At 51.7% G+C, this 20,625-nt stretch overlaps 1 protein-coding gene across 2 annotated transcripts in view; it reads left to right on the forward strand.

Annotated features, from left to right (window-relative positions):
- Positions 1-20,625, forward strand: part of Nol4l (nucleolar protein 4 like) — a 118,583-nt gene that overhangs the window by 44,849 nt on the left and 53,109 nt on the right. For both annotated transcript variants that reach the window (XM_041670359.1, XM_041670360.1), the window contains exons 2-4: positions 2,064-2,219; positions 7,728-7,839; positions 14,881-14,990. In XM_041670359.1, the coding sequence (XP_041526293.1) occupies positions 2,064-2,219; positions 7,728-7,839; positions 14,881-14,990 (378 nt within the window). The remainder of the gene's footprint in view (positions 1-2,063; positions 2,220-7,727; positions 7,840-14,880; positions 14,991-20,625) is intronic.

Raw genomic sequence — 20,625 nt, forward strand, 5'->3', positions numbered from 1 at the left:
CCACTGAAACAGATCCTGACTAACAAGAGAGCTGTATCAGGCAGGTGCGGCCTTAGCCCAGAGTCATCATACAGAGATGCCCGGGGGTTCTAGGTTCAACAGCCCATACCACAGATGCCCCAAGCTGGCCGATGGCTAAAAGGCTTTCCCCATTCTACCATCGCTGCCTATCTGTCTGGAAAGCCAAGGGATAAAACAGAAGCCTGTATGTTGCATGCTGCTAAGACCTGTATTCTTCAACTACAAAGTCTGAGGGCCTAAGCTATCTGTGCCTGTCCAGTTTCCAGGCATGTCCCAACCATCAGAACCTCCCAGAGTTGTAGTGTGCAGCTCTGTCACACACTCAGAAACTTGGCCAGTCACAAAGCACTTTTTTTTTATACAGGGTCTCATTTCTTTTTTAAAAAATTATTTATTTTTATTCTATGTGCATTGGTGTCTTACCTGCATGTATATCTGTGTGAGGATGCCAGATCTTGGAGTTACAGGCAGTTGTGGGTGCTGGGAATTGAACCCCATTCCTCTGGAAGAACAATCAGTGCTCTTAACTCCTGAGCCTTCTTTCCAGCCCCAGGGTCTCTCTTCTTTACGTATCCCTGAATGTCTAACTTGCTATGTAGACCCGGCTGGCCCCAAACTCACAGAGATATACATGAAGGCATGCACCACCACACTCATTCCAAAGCATTCCTTAATAACAGTGTTTATGGGAACAGCCCTGCCTGCCAGGCTTGGTACAAGTGCTGCGCCCGCTCCCATTTTGTCCTCATAGAAGTTTGTAGGCAATAGGGTGCTTTCTTCCCCTTTGATAGATGAAGAACACGAGGCTCAAAGATGCAGGATAACCAGCTACTTAGGGCCACACGACACCTACATGGTGGGGTGGAGCATGTCCACACCGCATGGCTCTGCTGCTGCTAGCCAACTGCCTGCTCAACTGCAGTCGTTCATCAATCACCCCCATGTGCCGGGCGTTTTTCTTGGTGTGAGCCAGCAGATGAATCCCACACCTCCACAGGGCTGCTGTCCTTGAGCCTGCCTCCTCTGGGGAGGGATTGTCTTAGAGTTGTATCTTTGGGTGCATCATCCAGCCCCTTCCGCACTGTTTGTTCTTGATCTCTGAAGTCCCCTAGTGCTGTCCCAATCTTCCCCTAGGGAGATGATGGCTGAGAGCTGGTGTCCCCAGCTCCGTGGACCTCGTATTCTGAGGGCCAGGGAAACACCTTCATGGCGCACTGGCCTCACCTAGAACTCAAGCCTTGTAGTCTCCCTAAGGCCTCTTTCCTCAGGGGTGTGGCGCCTGGGGCGGGGATGCAGGTGCCTCCCACAGCTCTCCACCGCCGCTGCAAGGAACTCAGTCTTCACCTTGGCATACCTTGTTGGGCCAGCCTGAGAAGAGGCTTGGGGCCCGTAGCCATCAGGCTCCTAGCCCTGCCACATCCACATGGCCTCCAGCCTGTTTTTCTGTGCATCTCTCCACACAAAGAGCCTGGGTGCAGTGGCTGGCTTCAGCTGCTGAAGTGGGGAGGGAGGAAAGCAGTGAAAAGCTCTTCCGAAAGGCCTGGGCGAAGGCAGGAGCCACCCAGGTGATGGGAGCTGGTCCCCTGGGACCCCGACCCAGGACCACAGTGAAAGGTTACTGCTAATTGGCAAGCTCCTGATGGGGCCCCGCATCTATTTAGCACTCCCCCTCCCCAGAGACTTCTAGGATGGTCTTGGCACAGCGTGTGATTCGAGAGCTCTCTGGGAGTCTGGCACAATCTGTCTGAATTGTGAACATTGAGCCTCTTGGTTTCCTAATTTGTACTGGTGTTGTCGTGTTTCTCTGCCCATTGTTGCTGGTAGATTTAGGAGCCCCTCAGCCACCCTGACTTTGGTACCCTCCCCCAGACCCAGTGGGCGCCCTTTTCTCTCCAACCTCTAGCCAGACTGTTGGAGGCCATGCTGGGCCAGGGAGCAGCAAAGTCCCTATCCCCCTCCCCTGACCTGTGGCCTGGCCTCAGGGCCCAGCTCTCACCCACCATCAGCCCTGACACTAACACCGCTTGTCCATCCTGTCACAGGGGGCAGATGGCCTGTCGGAGCCCGAGGGCATCTCTCTGAAGCGGGTTGCTGTGGTGGAAGATTTCTTTGACATCATCTACTCGATGCACGTGGAGAGCTCCGCAGAGCCAGGCAAAGCCCCCAAGCACGCTGGGCAGAAGAAAACCTACCGAGCGGTGAGATTTCTGTCTCTGCCTCTGCTGGCAGCCCCAGGCCTTGGCAGAAGGCCATGGGCTCTGCACATGTTGGGCGGGAGGCGGGGCAGGGAGCTGAGGCGTGATGAAGCGGCCTTTGGGGATCCAGGGGGGCATGGGGCAAGGGCATGGCAGCCAGAGATGGCTCACAGGGTGAGGGGCGGGCTCTGCGGTCAGAGCACAAAGGAGAAGCAGGTTGAAGGGAGGGAGAGGGAGAGAAGGAGAGGGGTTGGGCAGGGCAGGGAGGAAGCCCTCCTTCCCCAGTTTCAGCCTCTTGTAGCCTGCTGGGGGAGCACAGATAATAAGAATTGCAGGGGCCAGTGCTTCCACAGCATGGCATGGACTGCTTGCCAGCCTGCCCTAGATGCCTCCTGCGTGCGAGCTTAGCCAGGTTACCGCACACTGTCAGCCAGCCCTGTGAGTTCCCCAGAGGCTCTGGGTCTGAGGACCTGCTTCCTACCTTCAAGAGGTTACAATTTGGGGCCAGAGAGGCCGAAGGCAGAGAGATAAACACAAAAGGAGAAATGTCTCCATGACCTGCTTTGAGAGAGCAAGAACCCCATTCCTGGGGGACTTCATGGAGAAGGCAACATGTATACTGGCTACCTCTAGGAGGGCAGAGAGGAGTGGAATGGCTCCCTAGAGAAACAGTACACACCAGGGAGTTGGAAAATAGAGCAGTGGCCCCAACCTTCAGGAGCCTGCTAGGCCAAGGCCCCCTCCCATATTGGCCCCACACCAGTCTATACCTGCGGCTCATGCCCAGGTCTGAGCCCACAAGCCAGACATTGTATTCTCAGCTGAGTCCTTAAGGCCCTCCGGTGACTAAGGCACTGTGGTCCATTTCCTAGTTAAAGGAACAGACCCAGAACCTCCAGCCTCCTGTCCGAGGTCACACAGACCCTGAGAAGCAGTAAGCTGGTGTCTTCCAGGCCCTCCATGTTGATCTTCTCTTTAGAATCCTATAGTTCTGTCTTTCTAGGGCCAGGCTTGCCCCTACACCAGGTGTGAATGTCTCTTGTGTGTAGACAGCCTTGGGCAGTCGTGGAGATGGCCCATGTAGTATGATTTCCCCACATGGCCCAATTCACAGAATCCAAAATTCTAGAGATCCTTGTTCTCAGGTGATGGCCTTTGTCTGAATGGTTATTTAGCTCCTTGCTTTTTCACACAAGCCTGTGCACCATGCGAATACAGTACCCATGGAGACCAAAAGACAGCATTAGGGACTGGAGTTATAGATAGTTGTAAGTTGCTGTATGAGTGCTGAGAACTGAACCTGTGTCTTCTGGAAGAGCAGCTGGTGCTCTTAACCACTGAGCCATCTCTTTTTAGGATGGGTCCTCTGCTAAGGGCCTGGAGAAGTGAGGAACCAAGTTGAGGGCCATAGGACTGTCACCCTGTCTTCCCACCCCTCCTGCTGGCAGTATATATGCCCATGAGAAAGGAAGCCAGTCTGAGGTTATTTCCAAATGAGGCTGTAGAAGGGAGGACCATCAGTCTGAACCAGCAGGGTCCCCTTGGAATCGAGAAGGCAGTGTTTGCTCATCATTGAGTCTAACATAGTGCTGGGCCCATATGCCAGGCTGCATCCTCAGTCCTTTCCAGTTTCACCTTCTAAGTCAGATCCATATAAAGGCCACAGGCATGAAGCAGGGCCTTCTGTGAGCCCCATTTTAAGGTGAGAGCCACAGCCTGCCTGAGGTCACCCAGCTGGGGCAGAACCTGGCAACTGACCAGTATCTATGCTTCCTTGCCACAGGTCTCCTGAGGCAAACTATCATGCCAGCTACTGGCTATTGTCAGGCACGTGGGCCTGATTGTCTGGATCTGGTGACTTCCCTAGCTCCTTAGTGCCTAGCACCAAACCTTGTTCACAGGCAATCCTCAATGGTGTCTGAGGCCTCTGAGACATCCTGTCTTGCTAGCCGTTGTGTGCTGGACTAAGTGGATGAACAGCTAGCCCTTTACACTTCCTGGCTTCTGGTGTGTATGCTGCCATGTGCCCCATTTCTCTGATCAGCCTGGAGCTGGCACATGACTGGCATGGAGCCAGCTGGACTGCACACACAGCTGGAATTTCAGCATAGGGCCAAGGCTGAGCCCAGCAGGCCAGGTCCCTTCTGCAGTGGTTCAAGGCCAAGGAGCCGGTGTTTCCTCTTCCCCCTGAGCCTCTCCACTTTTCTCTCTCTCTCCTATCTGCCACCTTTCTTGTGCCACCCTTTCTGTTTCTGGAGCAGAGGTGGTACCTGGATGCCTTGTTCTTTTCATCTTATCTGCTTCCATTTCCCTCCACCCCAGCCTAGCTCCTCAACCTTGCTCTGCAGGTAGGAGCTCCCCTACCCTGCCCATTGCCTTTAGAAAGAGCCCCCAAGCAAACCCTGTGCTGATGGCTGTAGAGAGGCACAGCCTGGCACTGCAGGGTTTCATCAAGCCCTCGGATGAGCGGTTTTTGGATCTGTCACTGTGTATTTTGCCAAAACTGAACCCTGGGTCTGATTTTCCATCTTTAAGGCACAAGGACTTGAAAATTTTTCCAGGCCTGAAGTATCTTAAGGGGTTGGGAGACAGTAGGGGACTGGGCAGCCGTGTTCATGGCACTAAGGGAGGCCAATTCTTCAGGAGAGGAGAGAGTCTTTCTAGCAACGCCATGAATTAGAGAGGAAGGGCTATGAGCTTGTAGGGCCTGGAGTCTTTAAGAGTCAGGAAAAAAAGGCATTTCCGTCAGATGATACAGGGGGAGCCCCCTTTTGAGCAGGGAGCCCCACCATAGCCTTCCAAACAAGGTAACCTGACAGTCCAAGGATCCCAGGAGCTTCACTGGAAGTTCACTAAACACACAGAAAGTTCAAGGTTTCTTCAGTTCCCTGAGCCCTTTTCTCAAATACTTCCCTGATCTCTCTCAATCAGGGTTGGAGGAACCCTTTCACTTCCTCTTCCCTCCAGAGACGCTAGAGGCCAGATCTGGCTACCCAGGCCACTTTGGAGTTGAGGCCAGATGTGGTCAACAGCTGTTCCAGGCCCACCATGGTGCTAATCCACCACAGGGCAGAAGGAGGATCTCGTAATGTGGTGCAAATCCCCACCCCACTCCACCCCACCCCACCCCACCCACCTCGTTGGCTTCTGAGTTGGGGAGCAAAAATGGGCCTTATAAATCAGGGACTTGGCAGGTAGCTTCTGCTCTCTCCCTGCCCGTGAAATCTCTCAGTTTTTAACACTAGGGAAAACAGAAAAGGGAAATCCACACATGGTTTCAAGGTCCCAGCAGGAGACTCTGAGAGCTACTCAGCAGGCAGATCAGGGCAGTTGAGGGAAACCTAACTGGGGACAGGGCCCAGCCCTGGAGCATCTCCTTCCAAAATATATAGGCAGCTCTCTGGTTCGGTTTTGTACATGTGTATCTATTTCTAAAACAGGGTCTGGAGCCATCTGAAAGCCACCATCCTCCTGACAAGATATCTTGTGAGGATTGCCTTTCTGGTCTCGTGTGTGTGTGTGTTCATTCTGTTCCTGTGAGTCTGTGGCATCCTGGCACTCAGGCAGAAATAGAGGCTCCATTTCTAGTCCTGGACCAACCAAAGGGTGAATCAAAAGATGCTGGTGGTGGAATAAGAGAAGAGGGACTGTGTGTTGTCTGTGTGGGTCTCTCTGGCCATACAGAACTGCTTCCCCAGGCTTCCTTCCACGCTCTGCCCAGCCCTCTGATAGCTCCAAGGATTTCTCACCTCTCTCATTCCCCTGTGGGACCCAGGGTCGTAAGATGTATTCCCATGGCACAGCCAAGACCAGGAGACCGTCTTGGTCACCATCCCACGCTGGAAATAGACTCTTGTGTATGCTGCAGGCCAGGCAGCAAGAATAGCCATTTTCATCCTGTGTGCAGCGCTAAGTAGAGCAGCTGGGCCAGGGGAATTTGTTGAGTCCTCTGAAGTGACTGTCCAGTGCAGGTGAGCAGGGAGGCTTCACTAGACTCTGGCGTGAGCCTCCACCTCCTCCAGCTTACTATGGCTCTCTTCCCCACATCCACTCAGTCCTTCTGAGGCCCAACTTTGGGAGCAGTATTTCAGGGGTGTCCAGGACCTCATCTTTTGGCCAGTCAGTCTGGCCCTTGGCTCTGTCTGGACCTCTCTCTTTTCCTCTTGCCCTTCTACAGTCAAGCTCACGATTCCCAATCAGCATGCTCTGAAAGGGACTTCAGGTCTCTAGGCAAGGATGAAGATGCCCACCTTCCTAGCGGAAAACCCCCACCTTCCATCCCTTATTCCCAACCTTGTCTTCTTCCTCCACTGTGGATCTTCCATTTGTGGCTGCAGCCAGAGATGCTAGGGTTGGCCCTTGTCCTTGACCTCCAGAGCAAGGCAATCAGGCAGGGGATTTAGAAGGGAGATAGCTCATCAAAGAGACTGCCTGCTCTGCAGAGCCTCAAATCAGCTGAGAAGTAACAACTGTGTCACCAAAATTAACTTGAGTTTGCAGCTGGCAGGAGTAGCCATGGAACTAGCAGGCCAGTGGCTGGGCTGAGAGCCTTGAAGGTTTGTCAAAGGGAGCTGCTGCAGAACAGCAGCTCACCCTAGCCACCTACATACCCCAGCTCTCCTTTCCTCTAGCAGCAGAGATTTAGAATACCCTTGAGTCTTTATCCTTGGCCCCTATAGAAGCTGACTGTGTGCTGGCCACAGGCAGACCCAGTGCGGTCCAGAGTGGCCCCAAAGCCCTAACCCAACTTTCTTGTAAGGACAGGAATGCTTGGTGATGCTGCCCCCTAGTGGAGAGGAACGGGAGAACCGGGCTCTCGGCAGCATGGAAGGGGATCAATGGCTTCACATGAACAGCCAAAGAAGAACCAGAAAGTTTCCCAAAACCTAGAGCAAAGTTGACCCTCTTACTAGATTTCTAGGCCCACACCCACCCTTCCTGCTTCCTACCCAGCCTTCTCATGTTCTCTCCATTCGGTCTCCACTTCCTCCCTCACCAGCTCGCCTCCCTTGTTATGGGATGGTGTGACCTGCAGCACTGCCTCTCAAGAGTTGTGTGACCTCAGCTGAATCTTTAGTTACAAGGATGAACATAAGGTCCCCAAGTAGTACAGTGTGGAAAACTGGTTGCCCCCAAATCAGCCTCCAATAGCTCTGCTGGAAAAGGCTCTTGGCCTGTGAATTACCCAGGACATCAGTGGTGGACCTTGGGCTCTGTTAGTAGAAGTGGGTCTTAGTTTATATATCTCGGAGCAGAGGTTGTATTCTAGAGCAACGTTCGTAAGCTCACCCCTTAGTGGCAGCAATACAATGTTCTAAGAAGAGTATTACTTATTAAAGTAATATTATTAAATGTCTAAATGCTTTTCATTTGCAGTTTTTAATCTTCTTTATTCAAGTTTTAACAAACAAGTGGCTCATCTTACAGCAAGGAATGGAGGCCATTGGCCTTGTTGCTGGTGACTCAGATGCCTCCAAGGTGGCACATGACGTGAAAACTGTTTTCTGGCAGATCGCGGAGACCTACGCCTTCCTCCCCAGAGAGGCTGTGACTCGGTTCCTCATGAGCTGCACAGAATGTCAGAAGAGGATGCACTTTAACTCCAGCGGCCCGGAGCCCAAAGGTGGGGGCCCCTGTTCCCAGAAGCCAGTGTGCTTGGTGGCACTGCCCCAGAAGCCTTGTTTGGATTCATTTAACTTTTTAATTAACTACTTGTTTGCTTATTTGTTTTTGAGACAGAGTCTCACTGTGTAGCCCAGGCTGACTCCGAACTCCCAGCCTTCCAGCCTCGGCATCTCAAACGCTGGGATTATGTGTGCACCACTACACAGATTATTTGTTTCGGGGGGGGGGGGTTGTTTTTTTAACGTTGTTTTACTTAAGTCAACAACCCATCCATCCTGCTTTTCAAGGCCTAGGCTAGCCTCTCTCCTCCCTCCTCATTTCTGTTTAGAAATGGGTACCCTTGCTGGGTGGTGGTGGTGCACGCCTTTAATCCCAGCACTCAGGAGTTTACAGAGCAAGTTCCAGGACAGGCTCCAAAGATACACAGAAAAACCCTGTCTCGAGAAACCGAAGAAAAAAAGAAAAGAAAAGAAAAAAATGGGTCCCCTTCCTGTTCTCTGGGCACACTGCTGTCCAAGCCACTGGGCCTTGCCCCTGGGGCTGTTTTTCCTCTCACATACACACGGGTCTTGGTCTCTGAAGAGAGACGCATACTCCATGAGTCATGTTCCTCTTACCCTTTGGCCCTTAACACCTTCTAGTGTTGGGTCCTCACTGAAGTCTGCTCCCCCGCCCCTGTGCACAGCCATGTGACCTCCAATCAGTAGACCAGTGAGGCCTGATTAGAATTGAAAATGGACAGACCACTTGTGAGTAGATGAAGTTGCCCCTTGCTATGTTCAGCCCAATGAGAACATCAAAGGTACCCATTCAATATCTCCCCACCCTGTCAACCATAACAGCCCATCAGATTTATCTAGATGCAGCTGGCTTTAACTGTAACACAGGCCAGCACATTTTCATGGCTCTAGTGTGTCATGGGTTGGAGGGACACTGATCAGAGTTCTAGGCCCTTCCCCCATAACATGCTGTGCCTCTTCTGGCTTCAGGCCTGCAAATGATGAGCCATGGTCAGCAGGGCAAGGGGGGCCGGGCAGTGGCCTGACCATGAGAACAAAGTAGGAATGGAGAGGAAGCCACTTATCCAGATAGGACTTTTGTGGCCTCCACCCACCTAGGGAGGAAATGTCAGCCATGTGATGATAGCCAGGTTACAGGAGCACAGGCAGTAGGCAAGGTTTTCCTATGTGTGCCCCTGAGGCACCTAAGCAACTTGTGATACCAGCTGACTCACCAAATGAAGAGAATCTGCTGCCTGGGAATCACTAGTCTGTGGATGCCTGTCAGGCACATTAACCAGAACCCATTAATGCTCTTCTGTTGCTGAGAGCAGGCTCCTGGGCCAGGCTGTGAGGCTGTAGGCCTCAGCTCTGTCTTTGGGGTTCGGAAGTGTCCTTACTCTGAGGACTAGTAAAACTTGAGCTCTAACATGGGAGAGTGACCCTAAGGGATGCTTGGCACACTATCACATATAACTTGACCCCAGGGTCAAGCCAAGATAATCCTTGGCCCTGCCAGTGGGCCTGGAGAGCTTTTCTCTGTGTACGCCCAACACTACAGGTTTAGGCCCAGTGCTAACTGCCTGTATCCTGCCCACCCAAGTATGCTGGTCCTCTCCTGTTCCTGCCCTAATTGTTTCCATAGCAACTGGAGGAGTCAGGCACAAAACTGCTGCCTGAAGGAACAGAGGCAAGGCTGCCCTGGGGGACTGTTGGCCTCCCAGCTCTCCTGCTCAGCTTCCAACTGTGAGGAGGGTGCTCCTCCCCAAAGGCTGCAAGGTCCACAGGAGCCTAGCAGCAACTTGCTCCCTCTCCACTGGTTGCCTCCACCTTAGGAGGGTCCTTCCCACCTCCAAACCCCAGAAAGGAGGAGAAGGGGGGCTGCTCACAGCTGGGAATTGCATAGAATCTAAACCAGCTTGAGGACTATGTGCTGAACCTCTCTCCTGGGCTTGTCTTGACAGGAGAGAGGACAGGTGCCTGCCCATCCTCAGTCCTGGGCAGCTGACCTTCCCACTGCAGAGAGAGGGCTACAGGAAGTCAGACAGCGCACAGCCTGTGGAAGAGTAGGCACCAGGCCAGGGGTCCTGGTGTACAGTCCTGTTCCTGCTGTGTGTCCCACAGCAGGTTAGGGAACCTCTCTGAGAATCTGTTGCTCATAATAGCCATGAGTTGTCAGCCCTGGCATACAGCCAAGGAAACCAAGAGGTGCTGGGTGAAATCACTCATCCAGGCTTCCCTCACCCATCTCCCTAGAGAGGAAAGCAGCAAAACTGTCTTTCTTGTCAGCAGAGTGGAGGGACGCACTGTGCAGGGCCTGCGACCTGGATTCCATTGTTAGGTTGTGGTGTTCAAGCCCAGGTGGCTTCCCCTCCCCACCTAGACTCGCAGCCAGTGGCCATAACGGTAAGGTTAACCCCCACTCTCAGCAAAATAGCTGGGTCCACACATGCGCTAGATTTCAAGGCTGCTAGTGAGGAAGTCTGGAGTCTGAATGGCTCCCTCTCTGCTCCATGACTTGGGGCATCAGCCCCTATCTAAGTCCTTGTCGCCAGTTTTCTCCCTGGCAGGAGAGATCTCTACCCTATGTGTTCTGTCAGCTTGCATCTCTGCCTGCTAGCCCTCCCTTCCCCCAGAGGCAGGCCTCTTATTCTTGGCCCAGGAAGGTGGGGAGGAGTGGGGACAGGGGACAGGATGGAGTCTTCTCTGGAGGCTGCTGGTAGACTGCCCAGCTTCCTGGCCTCATGCTGGAAAGAAAAGGAGGAAGCAGAGTGGCCCCAGTGAGTGGCCTGTCCCCAGCAGAGTGTGGGGCCCAACAGCCCCCAGCTCCCTACAACAAAGCAAGCTACAGTGGATCTGGAAGTCCTTGTATTCTAGGGCCTCTACACCACAAACTCACCAGCCAATCCCAGGGGAACTCATCTTCAGAGCAGCCTGACTTCCTGGGCAGAGGAGCCTCAGAGGGCACATTCCTGCTTTCTCTACTGTGACATGGTTGCAAACTCTGAGCTGACGGTGAACAACGTGGGCTGGGCTTCTGCTTCCTTGGGAGCATGTGAATCACCAAGCCAGACTTCTCTGTAGTTCCCAGGACCATGCTGGCCTTCCAGAGCTTCCTGTGCTTTCCGGTCCCGTCCTGCCCATGGCTCTCCTCAGTCTTGTTGGCTGGCCTTTTCTCTCCCCATTCTCATACTCTGTGTGACAGTGGGAAGCTGCATAACCTTTCTGGGAGTGTTGTCCTAGCTGCAAAAAAGGGGCCCATCTCCTGGAGCCTTTGGGTCCCTGTGGAGTCCTTAGGACATGCTCAGTTCTTCTTGGCTGAGGAATCCACTTCATGCTCTTTGAAAAGCTTTCTTGAGCTACTCCAGGGTGCTCTTGACTCTAATGGATGCCTATATACCCTACCTCACCCTGTCCACGCCTCCTATTTTCTCAGCCTCTTTTTCCCCTTCAGGCAGTGAACAGTAAATATGAGTGGTGTGTGATGTGAATGTGTAAAAAGTGCCCACTCTGCAGGCCCCTAGAGCTCGCCAATCCGTTGACCTTCCTTCCACCGAGGCTCGGGATCCCTGTTTTGTCTCTGTGTCTGAACTCCACAAGGCTGGCTGGTCTTGTGGCTTTTCTGCTCCTCTTGCACATGCCCTTCAGTGCTCAATAGAGTTCTTATACCCCCCGGCCAATATTTGGACACTTCTGTCATCTCTGAACTGAGGAGTTCTTTAGGTAAAAGGTTGTGAGAATGGGCGCCTGGAGAATGTGAAGACTGGTCGTTCCCTTTTGGAATCTGTGTTGATTGGCAGGTACCATTTGTATCCACTGTGGAGCTGAGTGTGGCTTGGCCTGTTCTATCCTGGGCAGAGCCCAAGTTGTTGATCCTTTCCAGAGCCCCAGAGAATTAGGCTGAGCACTTGGGCTGGTTTCCATTTTCCTTGGCAAGGAGGTGCTGAAACATTGCTTCGGGGAGCTTCCTCAGCCTCTCTTCCAGCAGCCTGCTGGATGACTTAGCCTCTGTAGGTGATGCCTCTTAGCTCTCCTCTCTCCATAGTAACAGCATCCAGTGCAGTAGCATCAAGCAATATGGCCTGGGCACAGAGGATCACTCTGTTCAGAGAGCCAAGAGAATTCCCTTCTTCCTGTTTACACCCTGCCTTAGCTTGCCTGGCGTGGCATCTTTCCCACCTGTGAGCATCATTACAGTGGGTATCCATCAGTCTTGCGGCTGTTATTTCTCCACTCACCATATCCAGAGCTCATGTGGTTCCCCCAGCCCTCTGCCTTTCTCCTTGCTGTGATGAGCCAGTTCTGACCTCCCACGCCAGCCCCATGGCTCCCTTCCTCACTGGGAATGTCCTCTGCCCACCTTTGTATTGCTGCCCCAACAAAGTGCTCACTCCTGGAACTGGGTGACTAAGTACTGCATAGCAACCAACGCAGGTGTTTCTGACAGCTGTTTGTCTGCTTCCCTGCCACAGGGGTCTCGCCCACCTCTTCCAGAGCAGTCCCAGCTCCTTCTGGGTCCCAGAAGCATTTTCTGCTTTCTGGAGATTTTGGGGAGCATAAACCAGGGAAAACTCTTCCCTTCTGCCTACAGCTCACCAGCCTGGCCATGCTGCTGCTGCTTCTTATTTTTCCCTAGGCTAAACTGTCATCTGCTTTCTTACTGCTTCTTGATAAGCAGCTCTAGCGTTCAGGTACAGTGTAAGCTGTCTCAGGACTTCTCACCTGTGTAGATGACCAAGGCCATTGTGTGGGTGGGTGGCCCTTCACAACCTCCACGTTGTCCAACAACTTCATACTGGACAACTTCACCTTTGAAGGAATTAAAGTGAAGTCGCACTTCTCAGCCAGAAGTGCCATGATTTGGAGACAGGAGCGTGACTCTTGTCTGTGACCCCCCCATCTCACTGTCCCTGGAATGGTTTATCTAATAATTGGGCTGCCTCCAACCCAATCTGTCTTGGCAGAGCAGGGCTTAAAAGCTCCCTGGAGTTAAGGAAATCAACTCTAGGTTAATGGTGGTCTGTTGAGGAAAAGACCAGCTCCGTTTTCCTATAAGCGAGGCCCATGTATACAGCGTTCCCTGCCCCACCCAGAAAAGGTGGGAAATAAGGACCAGCCCTCCCTACCTTCTACACAGTGCTCCTGCACATCAGTGCAGTCTCGGGGGTCTGAACCGAGTATGGAAGTGAAATTCAGGGGGTGTAGAGGCAGGCCACAAGAACACAAACTCAAGTGACTCGTTGGCACCGGTGATGCTACATTCTTTTTTCTTTTTCTTTTTTTTAGTGGGCTGGCATGAATTCAATAACTACCATTTTGAGTCAGAGTAATCAGTATGGAATTGTATTCCAGATTCCTAGGTGGCCAGCAAACATTTTTAGTTATAATTTCTTCGTATACAAGCTACAGAAAGGGTATACAGAAGTCTTGGGCCCAGTCTGGTCTGGGGCCATTCTCCTTCTCTTCTGTTCTTTTGGTGGGGGATCGAGGGGAACTGGGGTGACTTTGCCCCCGTGTTTCAGAAGCTCTCTCTCCTTTTCTCACTGCAGCCAAAGACTTAGAGATGAACTGTCTTAGTAATATTTCATTGAGCCGTTTTAGACGCACTGTGCTTACACTTCCTGGACATTACTCACACATGTTTGTCCTTCTGCGGCCTTTTCACTTGCACGGTGTTGCATGGGTGAAGGTGTCTGTAGCTGGGTGCTGGCTCTGGAGGGATAAGGGGAGCAAATGGTCCTGTGATTGCCTGCAGCCTGTCCCTGGCATCTGCGTGTGCCACAGCTTGGCTCTTGACTGTGGTGGTGACAGAGGAGGGCAGGCTTTGCTTGGTGGGGAAGTTGCTCTCATTCCTCTCCACTAGGATCCCACCCTTTGATGAAGTAGAGACCTTATGATGGAAAGTCTACAATAAAACCAACCTGGAGAGGTCCAGAGGATAGGCAGCCAGGCTGATGTCATGGCCACCTTGAGCAGAAATTCGAGTCATCTTTACGATATGACCCATAAATTCCATCTCTTAGAATAGTTCTGTGATGGAAAAGATTAGCATACAGACTAGTATCTATTCCCAGAGATGTTCTCTGCAGTGTTGGTTACACTAGCCCATACCTAATCAATCATAAGGGTATATGGCTCAGGTAAATTATGAGAAAATATACATGGCAAAATGTTTAAGGGAAAAAAATTACCTATACTGCTCAGGAGACTGAGGCAGGAAGATCATGAATTCAGGGCCAGCCTAGGCTACATACAAAGCATGACCCTGCCTCAAAATAAATAATTAAATTAAATACCCTTTTTGAGAAGAAACTGAACCGTAATTCTCTGCATGCATTATGATATCAAGTAGGCAAAGAGAAGTACAAGGGAAAATAAACAGGGCATATGCCAGGCTGCTTGATGCAATTACGCTTTTAAATTTTCTTCTCCACACCATTCTGCACATTGCAGATTTTCTACAGAAAGAACAAACACACGTAGCTTTGATCCTCAGGACAGCAGAGAGAAAAATCCTCCTCTGCATGCGATTATGGCAGCACCAGGATCTGGGAGGGTAGATGGCACTGGGGGCCTGGCTCAGATCTGTGAGCCATCTGGTCCCAGAGGGTGCTGGTGGGGATGGGGGGTGGGGGGCACTGTGGGGCCGAGGCTGGAGTGGGACAGGCAGAGTCAGGTGTTTACCAGGAGGAGCCGACTTTGGCCAGAGTTGGAAACCTAATGCCTTCAGGGTCCTGGCAGGTGGCCCGACTGAGCAGAGCTGTGCCCTGTGGTAAATGGGGCTGTGGCACAGCGCAGATGCCCTGCCTGTAAGGAGTGGCTGCTGCAGGGCCATGTGACCAGACCTTCCATTTCTTTTGAAACACACAAGTCTCACTTAAAAAAAAAAAAATGACACAAGCATTTTCAACACTGTGTGCTGCACACCGCGTTGACCAGTGAGTGACCACTGGCCCTGCCCTTCCTGGAGGCATCTTCTCCTGCCCCCACCCTCTACCCCGACATGGACTGAAAGGAGTTTCCTTTTGTTATTCCTGCAGAGAACGAGCCTCCGTCCCCTCTGGTGTCTGGCATTATTGACTACAACATGCCCCTCACCTCCACCTACTTGAAGCAGATGAAGCTGCGAGTGATGAACTCTCAGGAGCAGGTAAGGTGCCTGCTCTCTAGGCGGGCTGACCTTGCCTGGCTGTGGCTGACCGAGTCTTCCCAGGACTGGGGGCCACAGCAGCCTGTATAAACGGGCAAATCAAAGAGACCCTTATCTGGTCATCTGGCCCCACCGCCAGCAGGAGGGTGGGAGCGCCGCACCCTTCCTGGGGGTGTCTTTTGAAGTCTTAAAACGCAGCCTTGCCAGGCTTTCCCCCAAGGACCTTCAAGGGAGGGATGCTCCAGAACCACAGGCCTTGACTCTCAGGTCCTCCCCTCTGTCTGTTGCACTGCTGGCTACTTGCCTGTGGCCTCTGTCATTCTTGGGTCCTAGACAGGCCAGGAAGATGGGCCTTGGACAGTGGCCCAGGCTAGATAAGGCCTTGGGGCTCCCTGGTTGTCCAAGACTTCCAGATGCGGTTTGCCAAGGGATGTGAGGCACCATGAAAACAAGCTCCAAAACTCCACCTCGTTTGCGCTTGCGTCGTCCCACACAGCCCATTTGGTAACCTCTTACAAAGCAAATAGCCTGTCTTTCAAAGAAAATCTGGGTGAGCGCTGTCTTCTCCCTCTGCTGCCACCAAAATCAGGGCACTCCTTCCTCACCTCATCTCAGGTGCCCCCACCTCTGCTGATATCAAGTCCCCGAGGCTTAAAACTAAAGGAAGGGGAGCTTGGAATCCAGGTCAGAATTCTGGGTCCATGCTGTCTTGTCTACAAGCCTCCTTGAGAATGTGAACATGTATATGTGGGGTGGGGTAGGGGGAGCATGAAAGGTGGGGAGCCTCATGGCTGGGCCTGGATGTGGCAGGGTGAGTCTGTGCAGCAGCTGGGCCTATGCTGCTCACTGTGAGCACTCACACTATTTGGCTTGACCTGCAGAGCTGCCCCCACCCCACAACCCCGGTTCCTAGAGGCTAAAGGAAGGAAGCCACCTTTGCTCTGGAAGGTCAGCCTCTTGTGTCTGTGTTTCCCCCTCCTCCAACAGTACCTGTCCTAGATGGTTGCAGTCAAAGTCTGTGTGTGCAGGGTGAGGGAGTGGGGGCTAGGGGAATGGGAGGATAGGGGAGTTGGGTTTTTCTGTTGTGGGGTGGCAGTCTCAAGATGTCATTGTGTTAATATTTAGGAAATCTCAGTCCTGTTGCACAGATCCCTGGTGACTTTTCAGGAGGAATCGTGGCCTTTGTTTTTCTATAACCATCACAGTGTCACTTCTGACATACAAAGAGCCAGGCACAAAACTCAGACAGCTGAGGGCAGTACCACATGGCCTCTTCTCTCCGGGGCAGGCGACTGGATCTGGGTGGCTGCTGAGGCCAGTGTGGTCAGTGTGGTGTGCAGATGTGACCTCTCTTCCATGCTCCTGACAGGTTTTATTTGGTTTTAAAATCTTACTCTAGTTTCCCTTGCATTGGTACAAGGGCAGGGGGTGAGGGCTTCACAAAGATGGGGCCCTTCCTGTGAGCCAGGCTCTAGAGCTTAGCAAATGGGGCCGAACGGTGCTGCTATGAAGCTTGCCCTCCAGGATATGTGGATTTGGGTACTCAAGATGTCCAGCGGAGGGTCCGCGGCAGAGTCAGGGAAGGCTTCCCACAGCAAAGGATGCCTTAGATGATGTTAGACATGAAAGAAAGAAAAGTTCCAGACCATAGGAAGAACCTACACAAAGGCCCTATGGTCAAGGGAGGACAGAGCCTGTATGAGACAGAATGTGAGAAGTTCCATTGCTGATGGAGAAGGGGAAACTTACAGCCACACTCAAGTGTTGGGCAAGTATCTAGCTAACCAAAACGCACAGACTGATTGTCCTGGCCTGGCTCAAGCTACTCCCACAATAAGACTGCAGGAGTCGAGTCGTTGTCCCCAAGTATTCTAGGAGCTGACTGCAGCTGGGGCTGGGAGTGAGAAGATTCAGAATACCAGTTTCCCCTGTCTGTGGGAGAGGGGGATCAAAGGGCAAACCCTCCTTGCATTCTAGCGGGTGAAGCAATAGCAATATCCCACATTTCCTTGGGAAATGTCAATCTCCAGCACCCCTCTCTCCCCCCTTCACTCCTCACCTCCCCATGAACAGCAAGGAGTTTCAAGGCCTCTGTCTCACAGGCAGCAGGCAGCACTATTGTCCCTGCTTTATGGCTGGCACAAGGGAAAACGAGAAATCACTCTGCTCACTCGATTGTTTTATCTACAGCAGCAAGGAAGGGGCCAAGGACCTGAAGTCTCTGATCCTCCTGCTTGAGTTGAAACTAAAAATACATATCCTTGCATTAGTAGCCTCTTCCTTTCACAGTGAAGGCAGAGCAGGGTCCTCCTTTCAGGCAAGTTCTCTCTTCCAGAGCCTACCTTGGCCTAAGTTCTGCCCTGTCACGCCTCACATCCCGAGACAAAGCTTCACTCCATCACTGACCCGAGTGCCAATGGCTGACACCTGTGGTGTTGGCAAGCTTCTAATGTGAGCTACGTGAAAGCAAAAGCAGTCAGTCCCCAGTACCGGGCCAGGGTAGAAAAGGTCAGTGTAATCATACACTTGGGGGGGAGCAACTGCCCAATCATTCCTTTTGGGGTCTTCCAACATTGCATGTCCAGGAGATAACGGGGAGGTAGGGCGGTGCATGTGCGCCTCATCTTGTCTGATGAGATGGTGAAGATGGGCTGGGGTTTTTCTGCAGCTGGGAACTTAGTCCCTCTCTGTGTCAGATATTAGCAATATGGAACCCTAATACCAGGGGCTGACACCGGCACCCCCACTACACTAAATGACACTCTCTACAGAGACCTCCCCAAAGAGCATGGCTCCAGTTGTCTTCGAAGTGACCACAGGGAGCTGGAAATATGGGGAATAGTGTCCTAAAAGAGGTGTTATTTCCTGCTGGGGTGGTGGCCCATACTGTAATCTTGGCACTTGGAGGGGAGAGGCAGAAAGACCCCAAGTTCAAGGCCAGCCTGGGTTCAAAAACTCAAAACAAGAGGATTTTGCCTATCACAAACTGTTTTAGAGACAGAGGACTGAAGTCACCCTTGGTTGTAGAGATGGTAGCCGTATCTTCTTAAAGGAGGTAGGGAAGGGACATGCAGTGAGCTGTGACAGTCAGGTCCCAGGAAGGGATGCAGGCTACCCAGTAGGCACCGACCGACCTATCAGTGGCCCGGTCCCCTCCCAGAGGGTGCTGTGGGCACCGAGAGCCACACCCTGTCTCTGTCACAGAATAACCCATTTGCTGCCATTCCCCCTTTCTTATTTTTTCATCCTTTTGTAATGAAATAACACGCAGACTCTGTAGGAAAACCAGTAACAACAATTAGACTAAACAGCTCCCCTGCCGAAAGCACACGACAGAGAGGGTGGTGAAAAAGATCCCATCTTCCACCCAACCCTGCCCACTTCTACCCATTTTCAGGAGCACCTTGCTGGCTTTGCCTGGAAACTGGGGGGTGACTGCCTTAAGAGGGAAACTTAGAGCTGTCCATGCCCGCCTTTAAACCCGGAGCTCGGGAAGATCTCCGTGTTCGCAGCCAGCCCTGGTCCACAGAGTGAGTTCCAGGATAGCCAGAGCTCCACAGAGAAACCCTGTCTGGAAAAACCAGAAACAAAACAAAAAAGGGAATAGTGAGGGTGGGGACACCAATGGGCATCTCTTCTAGATTGCGACCGCCGCAGTGTCCACAAGAAGTCCACGTGCCCTCAGTGTCCTGGTTGTCCTGATTGCTCCTGAGACTGCAGTGTTTGAAGGGAGATCCTACTATAGAAGTCACAATTGGAAGCAGGACCGTCTTGCCCTCACCCCATGTAAACTTTATCTGTGGAACCCTACTTTACGCCTCAGTCTCCTGACCCCAGATTCTGTCCAGAGGGAAGACTGGCTGCACCTGTCTGTCCTCCCAGCAGTGCTAATGTCTCCTAATGGTTTTACTGTTGTCATAGCTGTGTGAAGCGGTATTAAGCTCTATTGCTCAGCCCAACCTGCTAGGGGCACCACTTTGCCTCCATTAACCTCTGCTTCCCTCTCTTTCATGCCACCCTAGTCCAGGGCAGACAAATGGTCAGAACAGGCCTACACCTGGAACCTGCAGGCTCACTTGGGTTCTCCAGATGATTTCCCTCTTTGCCTGGAAAGCAGACAGCTGACCCTGTTTCCAGTCAGGATTCCAGACCACCACCCCCACTTCACCCTGGGTGACTTTGTCTAAAGGATTTCACTTCTCTGTCCTCCATTTTGTCCATTAATTACTTGAAAGTCAAAAGAAAACACTTTCCTCATAGGTTCTTTTTGTTTGTTTGTTTCTTTGGTTGGTTTTTTTTTTCCTTTCTTTTTCTTTTGTTTTTTCAAGAGTATTTCTCTGTGGGGCAGTCCTGACTGTCCTAGAACTCACTCTGTAGACCAGGCTGGCCTTGAACTCAGAGACCCACCTGTCTCTGCCTCTTAAGTGCTGGGATTGAAGGTGTGCGCCACCACCACCCTGCTCTAAGAGGTGATATTTTTAACGGTGGGTCTGTGAACGTGTGTTCTGGTGTCTGGGAAGCCTCCTGGAACCAGAGTTACAAGTGGTTGTGAATTGCCGGCTAGGAATCAAACTTGTTCCTTTTTGAGAGCATTTCTTGACTACTGTGGCTTCTTTATTTATTTTGTGTATGCATGTGGGGGGAAGCATTGTGCACCACAGCATTGGTGTAGAGGGCACAGGACACTTTCAGGACATGTTCCTCTCCTTCCACTGTGTGGGTCCTTGGATTGAACTTAGGGTATTGGCCAAGCTTGGCAACAGCTGCCTTTACTCACTGAATCGTCTTAGCGCCCTTCTTTGTAAGGGAGCCAGGTGATGTGAAACATAGCGAGCACTGGGCTGGGCACATCAGAAGCACTTTCCAAAGCTGTTTCTTATTTGCGGTGCTGGGGGTGGAACCAAGGGACTCACACAGGCTAAGCAAGATCTCTATCACTGAGCCATCTTCCCCCCCCCCACCCCCTCAGCCACCACATTCACTTAAAACAAAACAAACAAAAACCCCGAAAACCTAATGTAAGGGCTGGGGTGTAGCCTAGCTAGCACTCTAACTAACAGTGTTTACCCAGCATTCCTGAAGCACGGGGCTCCATCCTCAACATTACAGTAACCAGGCATAGTGGCTGATGCTTGCAGTCCCAGCACTACAAGAGGATTTCAAGGTCATCCCCAGCTGTGTGGTATCTGTGTGCCCATATCTGCTACTGCTCAGCGTATATGAACTTGGGTGGCCTTTTTACTGATTTGATTGATTGATTGATTGATTGATTGATTTATAAATGGAAACTGTGCATTGGTTTCCTGGCTGCCCAGATCCAAATAACCATATAGAAAATATATTAATTACAACACTGTTTGGTCAAAGGTTTAGGTGCCTTTCTAGCTAGCTCTTAAATCTTAAATCAACTCATTTCTGTTATTTTATCTTTTACCACAAGGCTCATAGTTTGTTACCTCTTGCTTCTCAGATTGCTACATGGTGTCTGCCTCCTTCAGCAACTACATGGCGTCTACTAGTAGACTCTGCCTACTCTCTCTATATATCTCTGTTCAGATTTCCCACCTGGCTTTATTCTGCCCTGTCATAAGCAGCTTCTTTATTAACCAATGATAATAAAACATATTCATAGCAT

The sequence above is a fragment of the Microtus oregoni genome, unplaced genomic scaffold (genome assembly GCF_018167655.1).
Source record: "Microtus oregoni isolate MIOR12 unplaced genomic scaffold, Mior012 000020F_ref0000438, whole genome shotgun sequence".
NCBI classification, from domain to species: domain Eukaryota; kingdom Metazoa; phylum Chordata; class Mammalia; order Rodentia; family Cricetidae; genus Microtus; species Microtus oregoni.